Below are 21,303 nucleotides of genomic sequence, written 5' to 3' on the forward strand. Positions count from 1 at the left end.
TAGATTTCTGTGATTTACAATATTTATTGTCAAGTGTATATCTATAAGGCTATCTATAAGTTATTCTAATTTATTTTGCAGAGATATTTCAATGATTCGTATACAATGGACTTATCGACTTTATCTAGATTTATATTTTTTTTCTTTTGGAATTTGACAATGAGTGAAAGTTCTTTTAACAGATCATAAGTATATAGAAAGATGTGTGTACTTCAGAATCAGCTGTTATCTGTCAAAATCGAAATTCGGCTCGATGAATATTATCAAGTACTATTTTATCTGCGGTAGATTAATTTATCATTTAATAAATTGATTTACTACTGATAAAATAGTACTCTATATTTCTCGTATATATCTTGATTTTAAATATAAAAGTATGTAATGTTTTCTTGCGCGCATATTGCTTATTCTAACATATGTCGCTACATTTTGTGTTTCATTGTTTCATATTTATTATTCATTCCAATTTTACTTTTGAAAAAATCCTTAAAAAAAAAAAAGAATTAAAAATTAGGAAAGAATATAGATATCTGTCTTTTTTGTGATATAGAATTCAAATAAAAGAAACTAAAATTCATCATTATTTCCTCAACAATTAGTATTTAGAAAGACGATATCGAGCGTGCAATATTACGAATAAAAATGTGAAAAAATATATCTTTTGATCTTCCTTTTTATACAGCGATGGCGATGACGAACAGTTCGAAAAACTACCTAAATATAGAATACGTGCGGTGCTATTGTTAGAACGTTTTCCCGAGTGCATCAGAGTGCCGTATGAAGATTTGAAAGCGTCTTAAAATAGATGTTGATTCTGTTAACTGTCTACGGTTTCTCAAGAAAGAATTTATAACAGAAGCGATTACAATGAATTACACTTCATTTTACAAAAGTAATCTTCGTAACTATACAAATATCTAAATAAAATGACATAATTTAAAGAAGTTTAATAGGTAGATAGATAAAGAGATTTGTCGAAACTGTTTTTTTTTTTTTTTTTTTTTCTTTTAATTTGATTAAAGATTGATGAAGAGATCGAGGTTGGTGCATACAACGTTACCTTTTGTATAACGATGCAATTGAATCAGTACGATTTAATCTTGTTATCGGGAAGCTTTTGAATCTGTTTTCTTGCAATCGAGGAAGTTTGACTTCCCAAAACGTGAAACACTCGCGCGTGTTTGCACGCGCGTCTGCGCAGAAACACGAAGCGAAGATGTATCGTTGACTTTGCGCAGGCGGTCTTTCGAAATGATATTTTTAGAGATGCGAGTCGCTGCCCGCTAGCAATGAACGGTAGTCAAGAGTCGTCGTTGACCCTCGAAGCCGAAGCCACGAATTTCACGATTTTCCGATTGACCATTTGGTGAGCGACTTTAAAATTTGGAGATTTTATAAATCGTTATATATTCGATACTTGCCCCTGTGATTATCATTTCTTTTATATAATAAAATACAGTGCCGGATCTTCGCTATTAAATATATAATAACACACGCAGCTTGTTACTCAATAGATGAAGACCTTATTTATGCAAATCTTTTTAGATGCATTTGTCGAGTATGTTGTATGCTGTTTTATATTGCTATATGCTATAAATAATATATTGTTTCATCGCGAAAGACTATTTGTTATTTTAGCACTGTGTAATTAAAAGCTCTAAGCTAAATGTCTTTCTAATTTTAATTAGTTTTTAAAGAGAGCTACTTAAAGAGAGAGAGAAAGAGAGTCGGGATACAATTTAGTTCAAACTAGTTTCTAAAAATAAAAGCTGACACAATCCAAATTTTTTCTTCTGGCAATCCTATATACATGCACGTACATCTGTACATCGATAATCGTATTTAATTTAAATAGATATCAATAAACATCTCATTCCTTCATTGTATAAAATTAATTAAAATCGTCACAATTTTATAATAAACTCTGAGCTTAATTTTAAAGCAATTGTAAAATTATATATTCGTATTTTATACTTGTTATAGAGAAAGAGCATAACAGCATTGCAAATGAGCATTTCTATTGGAATATTATACTTTTGGCAAGATGAATAATATTGCATGAAATAACATATATATTAAGAAAATTATTTGTAGGAAAAAAAAACTAAAGCATATATTTATTGTTCGGACAATCGGAAAAATTAGATAATGGGAGCGTCAAGTAGTAGTAACGATATACGTTCGACGATGTCGATCTCTACGAGCGAACAGGAAACGGGAACGTCTTTGTATTCGGAAGATGCTTGCTCTACGAAAGATCAAGAACAAAGAACATATGTGACAACGAGCGAGGATCAGTCACGATCGCAGGTACATTGCTCTTACCAGAAAGTGAGACAGGCATTTTATAGCGAATTTATTTGAGACTTTGGCGCGCAGGGTCCCAGTCCCTACGTGACCCTGAGGACAGGCGAACTCTGGGATCAAAGACCAACTGCACCCAATTTATCCAACGTGCTACCACCTAAACGCGAGACCTTGGTGAGAGAAAGAGCATCGTTCCTTCTATTCTTGCTTTTCTCTTTGCTCTTTGCTTCCGTCGTATTGAGTTCTCAGATGAATGTCTGGCGCTGTTTCCATCTAATGACGAAGTTGACGAGCTGACGCTTTATTTATCGAGCCAGCGCTGTCGATATTCGTCTGGATTGTTCTTGTATAATCGTCTGTTCGAGACACACGTGGGATTGCGGCTAAATTAAACCCGGGCAATGCCATCGCGCAATTTTCCGGATAAAAACGCGCAGTTTTGTTCCGCGGAAGCCGCGACAAGCTGGCTCCTCTCCAATCCGTGATTTCGGGAGAACGCGCTGACTCACGGTCACGAAAAGTCGTTTCCACAGTCATCGATCGCGATCACGTGCTTGGTCTCGGTCGACGATTTCGCGCGACGCAGATTTTATGCCAGTGTGCTATTGTAAATCGTCGAGAGCGGATTACTTTTTATTCGGACAGCGCTGGAAGAATCTACAATATTTCTACGAAAGATTGTAAGCTTATTGCGAAATAATTTCGCGCATGTTAAAATTCATTTAACGAAATTGGGAGAAGAAAGAAAAGAGAAAAATTCCATTATTTTCTACATCTTCTTTGTCATTTCAAAGTCAGATGATTCATCGCGTTCGTGCGCTTGTCATAGTTAAATTTATAAAATTGTCGTCATCAACAATTGTCGTTTATTATACGCAGACACTAACACAGATAATTTTAGACAGATTTAAAAAAAATATTTCGATTGCGTAAAATTTCAAAGAAGAACTAAATTTTTGCGACATTCGATTTACATATCAAGAGCTTCAAAGACTCAGATTCTGCTATTTCGTTTATTTATATTATAGGTAACGTGCGCTACGCAAATGACAGGTTGGCAGCCAGCCGATGGTCACAATTTCTCGATGTATCAACAGAATAACGAAACCATGGAGCTTTCGCGAATCATCTCGCAACTTGCCATGGCTAATCATCAATTAGCCAGCGCGCATAACGCGACGCTTGCGCGTATGGAGGCATTATATTTAGAACTGTCGAAGGATAGACAGGACCGGAAGCAAAAGATTTCGACGGAAGCCTCGGAGATACGCGATGATATTCTTCGAAAGAGAGTATCAGACACCGAAGAAGTTATTGAGATTGAAGAGACGCGAAGGTTGGAGCAACGCGTCGTCAGATTGGAGAGATTGTTGGCGGCGAGTTCCGCTGAACAATGCAAACAAAGGGAAGATAGCAAACTACGTTCTAGAATCGAAAGACTGGAGAATTTATTGAAGACACGAGATACAAAAGATCGATCAAGATCCGTGGAATTGCGTTGCGAATCGTCAGATCAACAGACGAGTGAGATAGTGATGGATACGGTCAGTAAAGTACCTAAAGATGATTGTGACAATCAAGGCGCGAGAGAAGAAATGGTCGATGTTTATAGATACTGTGATGATGCTTATTCCGAAATAACTGTTCCTAGAGTAGAGGAAAACTCAGATTCCGCGAGTATAGATAAAATGCGTAGAAAACGCGCAAGATTGAGAAACGACGAGCAAAGTTCGACAACGAAAAATCTGGCGAGCGAAGAAATACTCGGATTGTCGGAAGAAGTTGAGAGAATAAAAGCCGATCGACTAGAGTATCAAAGTGCCAACGAAGAACTGCTATGCAGTTTAGCGGACCAGAAAACCCTGATGGAGAAATTAAACCAAGATTATGAGGTATGATGACATTTGAAGACATTCTTGACTCCAGAAGTTCTGTGAAGGAATTAGTAATTTTAATAATTTTTATTTCAAATAAAATATTTTAATTAGAATTATACATTTTTTATTTAGGAATTGAAAACGCGATATGTAATGGTAGAAGATAATTTACACGAGCACAAACAACAATACGACGAACTGACGAAGCGCTTGAGTTCCGCTAAAAGGGAAATCGAAAGATTGCTGAAAGAGATCGATATCTTTCAGTCGGAAAAAGACATTGCCGATGCAAGAATTTCGATTTTGGAAGAGGATCTGCAGAAATCACTGCTCGAAAAAGATCAGATGAAAAGTGCGGAAAATCAAAAGACGTCAAAGTTACGGGCACAATTGTCCGAGGAGGTCTCGGATAAAAAGAAGCAGATTAAGGCTCTCGAAGACGCTTTGCAGGAGATACAAAGACTGAAGGAAACTATCAAGACTGAAAGAAGAAACGAGAACAGCATTGCTTCGGAAGATGTCGGTATGTTTATATACATATGGATACTATCCATGCAAATCATATTTAAAAATGTTATTTTACATTATATTTTATTTCCTATCAAGAATCATCCTCTTTTTGATTATATCATCAATAATTAATCTAAAATATAGCAATGATACACAGAGATGATTTGTGTTTTAAATCACAGAATCATATCAAGTTTACATGTCGCAGATGCTGTCGACTCGATAGATGACATATCGGAGGATACGTCGAATTCAGATTGTGCCTCCGCCAGCATAGAGGAATTTAAAAAAGAATTAACCCTGAAGAGGGAAGCTAGACATAGAGCTATCGCAGCGGTCTCGTCCGAGATGGAAAGACTTAGAAGAGAATTGGAAGCCGAAAAGGAAGCGCATTCCGAAACGTTGAGCATGTTGACTCTTTTGCGTTCTGCTCACGGCGATCTTGATTTCGTAAAGTCTACGATGAAACAAGAAGGCGAGGACAAGCGTTTGGACGAAAGCGAGAAAGTGTTAAGACGCGCGGAAGCGCAACGATTAACAAGCACGTTAAAAGTAAAACCATATTCAAACTTTATTCGCTTTACGAATTAAAATCTGAGTATAAATACACGTGTCTATTTTATAGGTATCCGACGAGTTGAGAAATGACATACGATGCCAAATCGAGAAGGTGGACGACCTTCGTTACCATTTAGAGATCGATCCAGAGCGTCACCGACATCGTATTCGATGTTTGACGGAAGTGACCAACAAGGAACGCGTGGCTCTCATCGCGCGAGAACGTCGGACCAACGAGCTGAAGGATTATTTAGCTCAGGTGTTGGTTAGACTGGGCGACAGGAGTTTTCTGGAAGTCCGCAACGACGCGGATGCCGAGTGCGATCGACAACTGGAGAATATAAATGTGTTGAAGGGACTCTACAACGAGAGACTTAGAGTTTTGACCGAGATAAAAGATTCCGCGATCAAGGAACTGGCGGACGTGAAGCAAAAGCTAGAATACTCTCTAAAGAAATCCGAGAACTTTGAGGAGGAACTCAAGAAAGTCGAAGAGAAGGTATAATGAGATTTTGTTTGATTCTGTGGATTATTTGTGTTCGAGGTTCTAATGATGCGTCGTTACACGCGGCAGGTCGATTCTCAAGATACGGAAATCACGAACTTGGAATCTCAGTTGGGATTAACCAAGGCGGACTGCAGAGATCTTCAGAATCAGATGTCTCTTATCAACGGATTATTTACGCAGATGCTGCTCGGAGCTTCCTCCGCAGATATGGATCTTGATCGATTGACTCAGTTGTTACAGGTATTGTTACGCAATATTATTTGCACTTCTGATAATTTATAACGAAAGATCAAATTTATATGTTAACATATTTTTCTCGGAAAAAAGATTTACTTTAAATTTCGCGAAAGAAAACGCGAATAAAAGATGCGTAATCAAAAATGAAATATAATTTTAAAATTGCAGGAAAATCACGATCTTATAAGTGACATAGCCAGGGAAGAAAGTACCGAAGCAGCGGCTCTTCCTAAACTTCTTTTGGATTTGATCGAGCAAGTCGAGGGTGGTAAAGCGTCCCAAAAACACGCGGATGATGAAAACAATATAGGAAATGTTGGCGAAGTTGACAGGAAAGAGGATGACCTGCAAGAAGAAGATATTGCTCATAATTTACCTAAGGTAATAATGATAAAAATTGTATTAATTATATATTTATAATAATTATATATTTGTATAATTCCCATATTTTTATTCTTAAATTTTTTATTACTAATTTGAACGTTATATCAAAGTCACATTAAAACTACATGATTTCTAAAGAGTTTAATACGCACATAGGCTTTGTTAAAATAATTGCAAACTTACGTAGGTATGGCGCGTTTTATTGGAGCTACTTAGCTGCCATGCAGTTACCTCTCCAAGCGTTTCCGTTGCGTCCTGCTCGGATCCGAACAGCTGTTATAAGTCTGTAGACACTCCAGCCGGACCAAGATTAGTGATATCCGTGAGCAAAACGTACATTCGTCTAAAGGAATTGATTCTGGAAAAGAAGCATTTAGAGAAGGAAATGAATCGCATGAAGCAGCTGAACATTCACTTGGAGAGTAAACTGAGCGAGCAGGTAAGCGACTTGTTTTATTTTACTTACGAGCGGGAGAACAAAAATTTATACATTTCCTCGATATCTAGGAAAAGAGACTCTCCATGGTATCGACCGAGCTGGCCAAAACGTGGAATATCGTCGGTCGGATGCAAGTACAGCATCAGCAGTTGCACACGCACGAGGAAATCCTACGTTACGAGCTGCAAGAGAAGAGAAAGATGTTGCAGGAATTGAAACAAGAGTTGGAATACTGTAGAGAGAAATGGGAGTCGGCCAGGCAAAAGAATACAAATACCGAATTAGAATGGAGGAGCTTACGTCGCGAATTTGCCGCACGGAAAGCTTTGGCCGCTCGCGACTCTTTTAACAGGTTCAAAAAATTTATATTTTTATTATATAATACATATCACTACTCTGCTTTAATTGAATATCTTTATATTATTATATTTATGGCATGATAAATTATTAATTAATATTTTGTATTAATATATTAATATAAAATCATATACCTTTTTTTATTATTTTATGTGAAAAGTATATCCTATAATTTCGAATTATTTTATTTTAATTATTCTACGCAGTGCTGAAAGCGGCTTCAGCGATGAGAGAGGCGACGATACTGATGAAGAGCAAGGAGCGATTGAAGGAAGAATCAGGCACGGTCCACGCAGACGGACACGAAAGGTATGCGAATATTATTTCTTTAATCAATAATATAAATTTTCATTTAATAATATTATTTTTTTATTAACGTAGGAGAGTCCTAGAGCACCGACGCCGGACACAGAATCCGAACAGCCGACGGATACCGAATTATCAGAGTCAAAGACTAGTTCCTCGGTGACTTTGGAACAACGCACACCCACGCCGGAAACCGAAGCGGAATTGGAGGAGGCAGAAATTGCACATATTGACTCTACAGATTCTGTTGCGGGAGCTAGTGTAAGCAAAATTTCAAAAATATTTCTAATACTAGAAACTAGAGTATTATATTATGCTTAATTAATTTCAAACAGCGCATTGCGGATAGCACGCAGGAATCTTTGAATCCTTTGGACCAGGCTCTTACTAACGTTATACAAAATCTTATAAGAATCAACGACGAAGAATCAGGCAGGAACGTTTCGATTTCACGAGAAGATACCTCCTGCTCATTCTTTGAAGATCCGTGCGAAAATCTGGCTGTTGAAACCGCCGGCAATACGGAAAACAATGATACTTCGACAACTTCGAAAATAAATTCCTGCAACAGAAATCTACCATCCTGGAAACCGATCAGTGAATCTGGATGTTCATTACCTACGACGCAGACTCTAAAACGAACGATCACGAGTGTCGATCTTCCTTCGGCGGTGGAGAACGGTGGATCGTCCGAATCATCGTCGACTGTGACCGAATATTCGTCAAAGTCACGCGATGATGAGACAATCAAACTTGAAAATATTCCGTCACCAGCTGTTTCTCACGAATCCACTATCGCGAATACCAGCACGATGTCTGTCTTTTCCATCGGGCCCCTTCCCACATCCATTGTGTCATCTTCGTCTATAAAGAGCGTGCAGTTTAGCAACCCCTTGATCGTGGGTCCGTCTAATCGCTTTTTTGCCCCAATGTTTGGCGCGACTACGGCGGAATCCAACAATTTTACGGACAATCTTGCTGCGTCCTCGTCGATGGCATCATCGAGTCAGAGAGAAGAAGAACCGATGGACGGCAACGAACAGCGATCTCCCAGATCAATAGAAAATATCACAGATTCCGATAGTATTTCCATAGATTCATCTTCAAGTTTGGACACCGTCAGAGAATTTCCTATGGCCGATCTCGGTTCTACGTCTTTTACATCGATATCTAAGGAAGAGCTACAGGAAAGCCCGACATGTTCCCAGAAGGAATCTGTAGTCACATCAACGAAAATCCGAACTCCGGAGGAAGTCTTAGCAACACGAGCTGATCGATTAAAACGTTTGGAGGAGCAAGCTGATTGGCTTATGAAGAAGATGAACGCTACGAGCAAACGGAGTACCGCTCTCTGCACAAGATTGGAGGAGCTTCACGAGGCTTATGGCGAACCACCGGTTCCTCCACCCATGCCGGACGTTTTACCTAGCCGTAGGCTGCCATCCATTCTACCCAATCTACCTCGTCAGGTAAGAGCACACCATTATTTTGTAGATTGAGACGAATCATCATTGATTTTTTTATCCGATCTATCTTGCAGACTCTCGAATCGCCGTCCGCTGGCGGCTTCGAGGACATCGAAAATGAAAGCTCCGATGGGGCAAAAAACGATACATCATCAAATGCAAATGCATCGTGTTGAGTCTACAATATTTTAGAGAAAATATTAATACAATTTTCGAGAAAAAATCATGTGGTTAATATTTACCTTCATCGTTCATTTATGGAAATGTAATGCATACAAAGTGCATATAAAGTGTATAGACAATATGTATTAATTCGCGATGTAAATGTTTTTCCGCGGATACACATTCAATATCATTTATCATAATATTAATAAAGATAAAATGATTCATATATTATTATTTGTGTGAATATATCTTTCAATCTTAATTTTAATAAAGATTTGTCATTTAAAATTAAGAGAAAGAGTCCGAAATAATATTTTGGTATTGTCTCTTGTCTATATATAAAATATTAATATGCTTTATCTGCCCGTTCCTTTTTTTATACATTACATATGTAATTAATAAATAAAATCTATAATAATCTTTTTTCTAGGTAAATAAATAACATTTTTTACATGTTGGATAATCTATTTAAATCATTTTATATTTAAATTATTTTAATAAATAAAAGTAAGAACATATAAAATTAGAAAAATTAGAGAAACGATATATTGTTACCAATTATAATTGGTATAGCTTTATGTTATGCATAAATTATTAAAACTCGTAATTTTTACTTGTAACTAAACTGTAAATTTACACTTCAAAGAAAGATAATAAGTATAAAAGCTAATCAATTTTAAATGTTCTATCTATTCTATTACAATTTTTCCTCTAGTTCTGACCATATAATTTCATTTTTAAAGAGTTTTGATCATTAGCGGCAATAATTAATTTTTTCATAATTTTATGATTGCCATTTAAACACCATAACGTTATTTTTTTTTTAAAGATATTGGCAACAACTTTGTTGTACTTCTATGACAACATTAAAGCATATAATATATTACTTTTAAATGTTAAACGTAACTTACGAGTGTATAAATTGGACTAAAGCACATGGATATAAGTCGCTGAAATGTGACGACTGCGTTTGCGCCGTTTTTTTTTCCCACCCCACACTTCTCTCGTGAGGATATTATATTCTATGAAAAAAAAATAACATCTGTTGAATTTCTTTCGGTATTATATCGATCGCTTAATGTGCGACTGCACATTAAAGAAATGATGTTAAATTGCGAGTGTGTATTTTGCGCCCTTCTGCAGTGACGCTGAATTAGCGGAAGCTTAAATTATAGAACGCTAAAATTTACGTTATAGAGAAGGGAGAACTTATAGATTGGAAAGAAGGGTGGTAATATAATGGACTGAAGATGAGTAGTGGGGATGTAGAACCTTTGTCGACTTCAGTCCCGTCAAACGTGTTTTAGTGCTAGAAGTGAAATGATCAGTGTTACGGACCAATATTTTAGTCTGAATCGTACTCTTTTGCTCATACTTGGTTTATGGCCTTATAATGAATCTAAATGTGCTCGACTTCAATTAATCTGTTGTTTTAGTATTCTAATAACTTCCATTATATTTCAGGTATGTGTATATGTGTGTTTTTAATTATATTATTTTATATATTTTTTATTCAAATTAAAAAAATTTTTTAATTATTGAAGTCACTTTATGTTTGTAAATTTTCAATAATTTAAAAATCGATATTTCCTTAACAAAAATATCAATTATTGTCGTACATTAAATAATATTTAAATAATAATTAAAAATTTATATTATGAAGTATAAAAAAATTTTCTTCTGATTTCTCCAGTAAATTATTACTTACAGTTTACAATATTTGTGACTTCAAAATGTACTACAGATCTTGTGATTAAAGTTTTTTCTTTGACATGTAGTATTATTTGCTTAACGATAACATATAATTCCTTTATGATTAATAGTGAAAATGTAAGTATTGTAAAATACAAGTTTAATTCATTTATTTGAACAAGCACACATCTGTGTACTACATATATGTTATTAATAATTTTTACACAATTTTATTTTTCAAAACTTAATTAAGATAAGTGACAGATAAAAATTTAATTGAAACAACAGGTCAAATATTTAATGGAACAGATTCAACAGATCTGTGATGATTTAAAAGACAACAATGAAATTGCAATCGTAAAAAGATACGGAAGCAATGCAAAACGTTATACGGCACAAATTACAAGTAGGCCAATATCATTGACTTTTGTTATGCTTTGTGATTAAAAGATGGATGATATATCTTTACAGTATAACGTCTGCAAATAATCTTGACTTTGACATATATTGTCAAAGTTATTAATTAATCTTTAAGAGTTTTTTGCCTGCTGTCACTCGGTATTTATTACAAAATTAGTAAGAATTAGTAAGAAGTAAATATTCATGCAAATTGACTTTTGAATGTAAATTAATAATAAGAAATTGTTAATATTTGATATAGTTCATGTAGTATTATTATCCTTACTACATGTAGAGAAAAAGGCGCAAACTTTTATGTCAAATGTTTAAGAATTTTAAAAATTGAAAAATTAATATATATAGTTAAACGTTGCACATTCGGCTTTTCACATTAAAGCAAGATCTATCCTATATTACCCGATGTATTCCGGGATAGCATCCGCGGGGTTATATAATATATATTATTTATTTATTGTCGATAATATGAAAGTTTTTTTTTTTATAATAAATACTTGTTGTTTAGTGCTTGTTGGAGGCTTCATGTTTATTCTTACGGGGGTTCAATTGTGGCCAGATTTTCATGATTTATTCTTATCTGTAAACAAATCTCGAACACATCGTCCGCTGATTGAAACAGAATATTTTATTGATCAAGAAAGATATTTCTACTTATTGCTATTGCACATGAATGCATTTCTCTACATAGGATTACTTACAATAGTAGCGACAGGGACCATGCTCCATGCATATCTTCAATATGCCTGCGGAATGTTTAAAATTGCTAGGTAAGATAATCAAGAAACCATATAAAAAATATTTTAAAAACTTTACTCTTATGTGTCTAGAATTCAATTTGCTACAATTAATATTTGCAAAATAAAATACTTAGAAAACTTATTATGCTCATAAAACTAATAAAATTTTCACGTGCATGATATACTATAGCATTTCAAGACAAATATTTGTGTAGCTATACTTTGGAACAAAATTTTGTGTATTATAAACTGAAAATATATAATAAGAGAGAAAGAGAAAATATTTTTTTATTTTTTTTTTATTTCCACATAACACGAAATTCATTCTTCCTTTCCATTTATGTAATAATTATAATATAAATTTTACAATCTTAGTGACGTACTTGATACTGTGATAATTTATAATATTGAGTAGATAAATTAAACGGACGTATAATTGAAATGATTAAATAATTCACAGTTATCGTATCGAGACCACAATGAAGATTTATATATCACAACATTTTAATGTGCGGAACAAGAATTTGGTTCGTGAGGGTATAATTTATGCCATAGACATTCATAGGAAAGCCATAAAGTTCGTATTTATTATAAAATACTTAAATTGCATGATTAATCGTTTTCTTTTAAAGGTTTTCTGAATATTTAATATCGAGTTTTGAGGTATCATTTATGTTATTAATGGTATTCGGAGTAATTACTTTGAGCCTCAATATTCTCCGAGTAAGTTTTATTTATGTGTTTATTTACTTGCACATTATATATATCTTTAATACGTTGTATAATATTATCTGTATCACTTAAATTAATTGTATGACTCAATATTATTTTATATATTAATGCGTTCGTGAAATCGCACTTTTTTCAATAGCTCCGATTGATCAACGTTGTTTTTCACAATTTTGCTTTATGTGGATATTGTGAGTCATAGTCACAGTATCAATAAGAAAACGGAAAAGTTTTGATTGTAATTAACATTGATCATTGTTAATAGTATCTAATTTGCATATAAATTTTTAATTGATTCTACAAGTCGATCACGACGTTGAAACTCGTATTTTACAGATTGCATCATCAAAATTTAATATTGGTGAAATTTCAATACCTTTGCTAACAATTATCTGCTGTTTTTTATACATGTTTTTAACCAATTTTACCGGGCAAGAAATTATAAATCATTATAATTACTTATTTGTCGCTGCGTAAGAAGTATTTTCATGTTGTACAAAAATATATTGTTATATAAATTATAAATTAAAAATTAATATAATCTATACAAAACATATATGTATACGATGTGAAAATAATACTCTTATATATATTTTTAAATTTTTTAAATTTAAATTGTTATTTCTATATAAGATTATTCTATTAATTAGGTACAATGCTCGGTGGTACATGGCTTCTCTACATATACAAAGGCTTATACTGTTACTGCTGCAAAGAAGTAATAAGACATTTGGTCTGAATATTGGTGGAATGTATGTTGTATCCTTAAGATTGTTTGCCATGGTATAACATATTTTATATATTGTAATGTATTAAACTCTCTTATTATATTTCATAAAAAAAGAAATAAAAATAGATATAATATTTTACAGCTGATAAACACATCTATATCTTATTTTACGGTCTTGTATTCAATGCAAGAATAAGAATAAAAAGTAATATAATATCATAGGTATGGTTCACAGGAATCGTTTAATTATGTATTTTTAATATATATATTAAAATAATTAAATTGATAGTGTGTTTGTAGTGTAAAAATGTAAAATTTACAATTAACTATTGCGAATGTAATAGGCATATCAAACAATGTAAACTAGTATAATGTGTTTTTCGTCAACGAAAAACGTTGTAGTTTATTTTATATTTAAGAGAATAAAGAACACATGTGTGTGTGACATAAACAAATTCACAAAATAACTTGAGAAGAAAGTGTTTATATTAATTTTTTCTCTCCTAGTACTTTTTATTCTATATATTATTCCTACATAAGAAAAAAAAATAATGCATTGTGTATTACTTAGAAATTTGCGAAATTTTTAATAATAATAAGTTAGAATTAGTTATTACATTTTCTCAAATTTTACGTAGATATGACGTTCGGTGGTATACTGTTTCTCTACATATACAAAAGATAATATTGCTTTTATTGCAAAGAGGTAACAAATCTTTCGGTTTAAATGTTGGTGGATTGTTTGTCGCATCTTTACCATGTTTTGCCATGGTATGGAAAATATATCATAAAATATTAATTTTTTAGCATATTTTAAACGTATATGAATTGAACGAAAGCTTATGATTCTTTATAGCTAACAAACGCATCTATATCTTACTTTACTTTACTTTATTCAATGTGATAAAGCCAACAAAACGCGTGAATCAATAATAATAAAGATTAATTTAAAAAATGATAATGTATATCTTTTTTAAATAAATAAAACGTAAAGTATCAAAAATGTGGAATTCAAATACCAGCAAAACAAAATACTTTAATAGCATCTCGTTCCTTAAATATAAGAAAAAAATATGTAATTGATTTATACTCTCATTTTGTCCATTATCTTAAAAATACATAATAGCTATAAATAAGAATTAACATTTAAGGTTTTCGTTATATGTATATATGATATATATTATGCACATATATAGTAATGTTATTATTTTTTAAATTAATAGTAGTCACTCTCTATAACGCTTTTAAAATTGTAATTCAATGTTTAATAGTATCTTTTACTTAATAATTAATTTTTCAAAAATTTGTTTTTGAAAACTATTATATAACATTTAAATTTAAAATATTTTTTATCTAATTTCTCAAATTTTTATTTGATTCAAATATACAAATTTTAAATATTTAAAATATTTTTAAGTTTTAGTTTTGCTTTTAATACAGAGCACAAACACATACTACATATATGCAGCAAACACATTACATAAAATAAATGATAATAAAATAAATAAATATGAAGTATATACACACACAGAAATATTATATATATTATCATTGAAAAATAATTCTTTATAGGCAATATTTTTGCAATTAATGTCACAGTTTCAAAGCACTTTTATTCTACAGGAATGTTTATTAGTTCACAAATGTACACACACTATATTCAAATAGATGGATATGCGCCGTGAAAAAAACAGCAAGTACGTTTGCGTCGCTTTCACACCCCATACACTTTCCCCGCGAATGTTATTCTATGAGAAAAGAACATGTGTTCAATTTCTTTCGGCATTAAATCGATCGCTTAATCGACAGCTGCGTTTCAACGTAATAATATTAAATTACGGGTGTTCCGCTCTCACAGTGGTATTCCGTGTTTTTTCACGATGCATTTGGTACAATTACGACAGTTTCTTTTTGCTGTTCTTATTGTCTGCGTTTTTATTTACAATTACGGCAGACCTTACGAAAATTAACTTATATTATGGTATATAAAAATTTATGCTAGAAAAAAGAACTGAGGGAATATTTAATCAGCTAGTTGGCGATGGTGGGGATAAACAAACATCCATCGACTTCATCATCGTTAAATGCGTTTTAGTGCTAGCAGAGAGATGATCAACGTCGAAGATCGGTATTTCAGTCTTAACCGAACTCTGCTGTTGGCTATTGGTTTATGGCCTTATCAAAAATCGACCCTAGCTCGATTTCAATCAATCTGTTTCTTCACAATTGAGGCAACCTTTATTGTATCTCAAGTATGTATGTATCAAAATATTTTGATTATATGCATTATACAGAATTTCGAAATCCAATTCAGCCACTTTATATCTAACAATTTTGCAATTAATTTGTATCGATACTTTCTTAAAAAGACATGAATTGAGATATATAAGATTGAATGTGAAAGATACTTCTAAAATTTCAAAGAAATGCAGCTAAATAATAAAAAGTTATTCTTTATTTATATTCATAAGTATAAATTTTTATTTAATTCTAGATTTATAATCCATAGAATCAATACACAAATATTTATTGTTAAAATTTGCGATAAATCTTATAATTAGTGATAATATTTGTCGATTTTTTCTAATGAAAAAATTAATTGAAAATATTGTGGCTTATTCTGTATATAATACATATCTTATCGTAAATATACTATTACATTGTCAATATAGTTATAATATATTTTCTAATTATAATATATTTTTAATGTGTATACTATACCTTGATATACATTATATATGTACATATAATAATATAAATATCCACATATATTAACTATATTATAGTAATATAAATATAATATAACTCTATCTATAATATATCTCTATAATACACTATATATATATATATATATATATATATATATATATAATATTTATCTTTTATATATAAAAAGTTATGTTATAATTATATAAAGTTAATTTATTATATTGTTATGATATATATAAGTTAACTCTCTATAATAACATAAAACTTAGAATCTGCCAATCAAAAATAAAGACATATATTGCACAAATTATTTTGAAAAAAATTATTATTTACAGCTTATAATATTTTTAACTTCAAAGTGTACTGTTGATATTGTTATTAAGACTCTATCCCCTACAGTTGCTTGCATTAGCTTCACATTAACATACAACTCATTTTACATTAATGGCGAAACAGTAAGTTAAATATCTATTATATTTAGATTCATAATAAATAAACATTTAAAAGCTCATAGCAATCTTTTTTTTATATTTTACGAAAAGATAAATGAAATAAAAACTTGTTGAAATAGGTAATGTATTTAATGGAACAGCTTCAGCATATCTATAATGATATAAAGGACAACAATGAATTCGTCATCATCGAAAAATATGAGAACAATGCGAAACATTATACGGTTGCACTCATAAGTGAGAAAATATCCTCTGATTTCTATTATGTTTCGTATTTTAAGTTTATTAATGAACCATTATTGAAACTTTTATATAAAATAAAAAATATTTAATATCATATAAAACATCACATAGCACTTAAATTGAAATGCACGAATGTATTGTTTATTATTAAAATATTACTTGTTTACATTGTTTAGTAGTTTTCTTTGTCTTGCTATCCATTTACATAACTGCCCAAATCTGGCCTGGTTTTTTCGACATTGTTTTATTGACAGACAAATCTCGACTACGTCATATGCAGATTACGACTAACTATTTTGTAAATCAAGAACAACATTTATATATACGACAACTGCATATTACTGTTGCTATTTTAATAGGGATTGCTGCAGTGATAGCAACTGGAACAATGCTCATTGCATATATTCAACATGCCTGCGGAATGTTTAAAATTGCCAGGTAAACCAAATTACATACGTAATAATTAAAATATTATAATTGAAAGCAATTTTATTTTTGTCTTATGTACTTCCAAAAATTTATATTGTGAAAATAAGCAAATGTATAGAAAGCTGAATAATTTACTTATTAAATAAATGAATCATCTCATATACAAGGTATCCAAAATCTATGAAATTGTTTAAAATTACGGATTGTTTGATCGATTTAATTTAATTGTTTTTTCAAAAAAAAAAACATTCGAGAAAAATAATGATTTTCAAATATAATTGATAAAAGTCAAAATTGATACATTAATACCTGTATAACGAGATATAAGTAGATAATAATTTAATTTAATTATGTCAATTAAATGACTGCTTAATTTGTTAATTATGTCAATTAAATGACTGCAAATTTGATGTAAACTTTATTTTGATCATGAAACTACATTATTTCAAACTCTAATTATCTCAACTAAATTAATATTAATAAATAAATAGATTATTTTCTAAATCTCTTAAAACATTAATAAAAAAACTAGCGACTCTCTAGAAGATATCATAAGACTTATATAAATAATATAAAATATTAATATTAATACGCATACACACACACACACATTTGCTTTATAAAGATTTTAAATAATATAAAATATCTTAAAATATTTCTTGAAAATATGCAATTTATTTATTAATCATTATCTAATAGCATAAATGTTGTAGTCTTTTACGAATTTTTAATTGACTGCATATTATACCAATTTATAAAGATTACACGCACAATCACTCTATTTCAAAGCTAATTTTGTAAATTTTTTACAGTTACCGTATCAAAAACGCAATGCAGATTCATATGTTGCAAGATGTTAATTTACAAAAGGAGAGTTTGATTCATAAGAATATAATTTATGCTGTAGATATTCATCGTAAGGCTATGAAGTATGAAGTTGATACCTATTCCGTAATACATATACATATAGTATAGACAATAATATATTTTCTCGTTTTTATAGGTTTTCGAATCATTTAATATCCAAATTTGAGATGTCATTCATGTTATTAATAATATTCGGAGTGATTACTTTGAGTTGCAATATATTTCGAGTAAGTTTTATATTTCGTTTTATAAATATATAAACGTTTTATAAATATTTAAACAAATTTTATATTTTGTATTATATTAAACACACTTGATCACTTTTTGTTCAACAACTTTATATATTCAAACATATAAAAATTTTTATTAACACATTACAATATTGAAACTCGTAATGTTTATGTGTGTATTAGATGTTTCAGGTTGCATCAGCAGAATATAATTTTGAGCAATTTGTATTATCCATTCTAATTGTATTAATTGTTATTGTATACATGTTTATATCTAATTTTATCGGACAAGAAATTATAGATCACAATAATGACATATACACCACTGCGTAAGAAATATATCTTTACTTACTTTATTTATCTATTATATAATCTTATTGTTTTTATGTATGTATATAAGCATTAATGACAAGAATAAAAATTAAAATATATAATTATTAAAATATATAATTAAAATTAAAATATATAATTAAAAATATATAATTAAAACAAAAACAAATACATATATATATCGTTAGATCTTTTCACTTTTCTCAAAAAAATTACTGATCCATTATCGTTACATGATAGATATAGTATTTGCTGGTATGTAGCTCCTCTACATATACAAAAGCTAATACTGTTTTTGTTGCAAAGAGGTAACAAAGCTTTTGGTCTGAACGTCGGTGGATTGTTCATAGCATCTTTAGAATGTTTTGCAACGGTACAAAAATTATTTCAAATATACCATATATTACGTATTATGAGCATGTCGCATTCTGAAAGGACGAAATAAATGCAGACACATGTTTTCTTACAGCTGGTGAAGACATCCGTATCTTACTTTACCGTTATGTATTCAGTCCAATAATAAAAAAAAGCAAAAGACAGTTCAAAAATAATATTAATTGATATTTTGGTGGTGTAAAATTACTGAAAAACAATACATCTTATGTTCAAACAAATAGAGCGTGACATATAAAAATGTATAAATTAAAAATTAATAAAATGAAAGTTTATAATAGCAACTTTTTCTATAAATGTATGAAAAAAATTAACTAATTTAATAATCACTCGTATTTACACTGCTCATTAATTCATGTTTATGAAATGTTTATGTAATAAAAAAGTTAAACTAAAACAATTATGATTTTGTTTAATATTTAGCATTATTCTTTTTTTTATTTTAATTAATATTAATCTATAATATTGTACTTCTTTCTTTCTCACTCTATCAGCGATTTTAAAGCTCGAATGTATACTATCTTTTATATTTTATTAATAATTTCCCAAAAATAGTAAAAAAAGAAATTTCTAAGAAATATAATATTATTTTAAGCTTTTTTAACGTAATTTAACTTTGTATTTAACATTAAAATAAAATCTTTCTATTTTTATATTTTTAAGATATATATTCAATTTTAATTTTATCTTTTGAAATAATAAAAAGAAATAGATAATAATAAATAGAGAAGCATTATATAGAACAAAATATTTTTGAAAAAAAGTAATGTTTTACTGACAATAATTTTGCAATAATGTGACAATTGTAAAATGCACTCACTATGAAAGATGAAGTGTAACGTGCGAGTGTTACATTTGGACTGAAGCACACGGCATATGTTCAGCCGAGTAACAACGACTATACGCTTGCGCAACTTTCGCACCCCAGCACTTTTCCCGTAAATATTATTATATGAGAAATAAAACATCTGTCTAATTTCTTTCGGCATTAGATCGATTACTTAATGGCGAAATAAGGCGGCTGCATTTTGGCGACGCAGTGTTAAATTGTGCAAATATACCTATATTATGCTCTGACAATATTTTGTCGTATGCGGTGCAGGACACAATTACTGCTGAATTACAGCAGTTAAGTTATAGAACATTTTCTCCCTAAATTTATTTTTTCTTCATGCTAGAAAAGAGAAGTTAGAAAGAATATTTAAATGAGTATAATATTGATGACAAAAATTCTGTCAAATGCGGGTTGATACTAGCAGAGAGATGATCAGTATTGAAGATCGGTATTTTAGTCTTAACCGTATTCTTTTGCAACTGGTTGGTTTATGGCCTCAAAAATCAAAACTTGTTCGACTTCAGTTGATTTGTTTCTTTAGCATCCAGATAACTTTTATTATGGTTCAGGTACATACATACATACATACATACATACATACACACATATGTACTAACGCATACGTCGATGTTTTGTAATATTGGTTGTATTATATATATAGGATATATATTATTCCAAAAGATTTATTGAACGCTATTTTATATATTTGTGTGATTTTTTCAACCAAATTTAAGTCGAGTGCTTTCTTAATAAAAATTCGGTTATAAATAATTGCATTTAAATTATTTTCTCTAACTTTGAAAGAAGTAATAATAGTCTTATTCTTCATTTCTTTTTAATTAAATTTCCCTTTTGCTACTAAAAAAATGGATAAATCAAATTCAGAAATATATATTATAGAAATATTTAAAAATATAGAAATATAGAAATATAGAAATATTTAAAAATTGAAACTTGCGATAAGCGGTTATTTCATTCTCTTTTGCTAAGAAATAATCGATTGAAAGATGACTTGCTATATATATATGTCACATACACTATATTGTGTGTCATACCCTATATATGCTATTCTCTTTATGTGCCACGTGCTGTTACAATGTCACAATATATGTGTATATTTTTAAAAATATATATACACACATTATTATATTTTCTTTCTTTTTCTTTAAAAACATTTATATGTAAAGAATAACTGTATTCCTTATTTTATATAATATATTTAATCTTTGGCACACTTTTTACATTTTAAATTGATTAATAAATTTGCTATTAACAGAAAAATTATTGTAATTTTTGTACGCGCTAATGTTCAGTGCTTTACAAAAATTACAATAATTTTTCTGTTAATAGCATTAATCAATTTAAAATGCAAAGTGGAACAAAGATTAAATATATA

General features: G+C 30.5%; 3 protein-coding genes across 7 annotated transcripts; all 3 read left to right on the top strand.

Annotated features, from left to right (window-relative positions):
- The first annotated feature begins 1,161 nt into the window (after window positions 1–1,161).
- LOC145944571 (uncharacterized) lies at window positions 1,162–9,345 on the top strand. Of its 3 annotated transcripts, XM_083052970.1 has the most exons (15): window positions 1,162–1,366; window positions 2,146–2,310; window positions 2,380–2,481; window positions 3,336–4,199; window positions 4,317–4,707; window positions 4,903–5,246; window positions 5,320–5,751; window positions 5,827–6,000; window positions 6,166–6,378; window positions 6,569–6,820; window positions 6,889–7,172; window positions 7,384–7,486; window positions 7,559–7,744; window positions 7,819–8,952; window positions 9,024–9,345. In XM_083052970.1, the coding sequence occupies exons 2-15, from the start codon at window positions 2,149–2,151 to the stop codon at window positions 9,123–9,125; spliced, it is 4,743 nt and encodes a 1,580-aa protein (XP_082909096.1). In that variant the 5' UTR covers window positions 1,162–1,366; window positions 2,146–2,148; the 3' UTR covers window positions 9,126–9,345. The 3 variants fall into 3 exon arrangements, with proteins under 3 accessions (XP_082909096.1, XP_082909097.1, XP_082909098.1); XM_083052971.1 differs by lacking the exon at window positions 2,380–2,481; XM_083052972.1 differs by lacking the exons at window positions 1,162–1,366; window positions 2,146–2,310; window positions 2,380–2,481 and adding an exon at window positions 2,513–2,987.
- Window positions 9,346–9,886: 541 nt separating this feature from the next.
- LOC145944857 (uncharacterized) lies at window positions 9,887–13,564 on the top strand. The gene is made up of 7 exons (XM_083053442.1): window positions 9,887–10,578; window positions 10,825–10,944; window positions 11,095–11,212; window positions 11,729–11,990; window positions 12,421–12,537; window positions 12,593–12,683; window positions 13,340–13,564. The coding sequence occupies exons 1-7, from the start codon at window positions 10,435–10,437 to the stop codon at window positions 13,409–13,411; spliced, it is 924 nt and encodes a 307-aa protein (XP_082909568.1). The 5' UTR covers window positions 9,887–10,434; the 3' UTR covers window positions 13,412–13,564.
- Window positions 13,565–15,139: 1,575 nt separating this feature from the next.
- On the top strand, window positions 15,140–19,396 carry LOC145944858 (uncharacterized). 3 transcript variants are annotated; one of them, XM_083053445.1, is made up of 7 exons: window positions 15,145–15,675; window positions 17,183–17,261; window positions 18,065–18,181; window positions 18,256–18,346; window positions 18,533–18,678; window positions 18,920–19,052; window positions 19,149–19,396. In XM_083053445.1, the coding sequence occupies exons 1-7, from the start codon at window positions 15,504–15,506 to the stop codon at window positions 19,197–19,199; spliced, it is 789 nt and encodes a 262-aa protein (XP_082909571.1). In that variant the 5' UTR covers window positions 15,145–15,503; the 3' UTR covers window positions 19,200–19,396. The 3 variants fall into 3 exon arrangements, with proteins under 3 accessions (XP_082909570.1, XP_082909569.1, XP_082909571.1); XM_083053444.1 differs by having other exon boundaries at window positions 15,140–15,675; window positions 18,926–19,396; XM_083053443.1 differs by having other exon boundaries at window positions 15,143–15,675; window positions 18,920–19,396.
- Window positions 19,397–21,303: the final 1,907 nt, after the last annotated feature.

The sequence above is a fragment of the Prenolepis imparis genome, unplaced genomic scaffold, assembly GCF_030444845.1.
Source record: "Prenolepis imparis isolate NDT839.2.m4 unplaced genomic scaffold, iyPreImpa1.0 SCAF_13, whole genome shotgun sequence".
Lineage (NCBI taxonomy): Eukaryota > Metazoa > Arthropoda > Insecta > Hymenoptera > Formicidae > Prenolepis > Prenolepis imparis.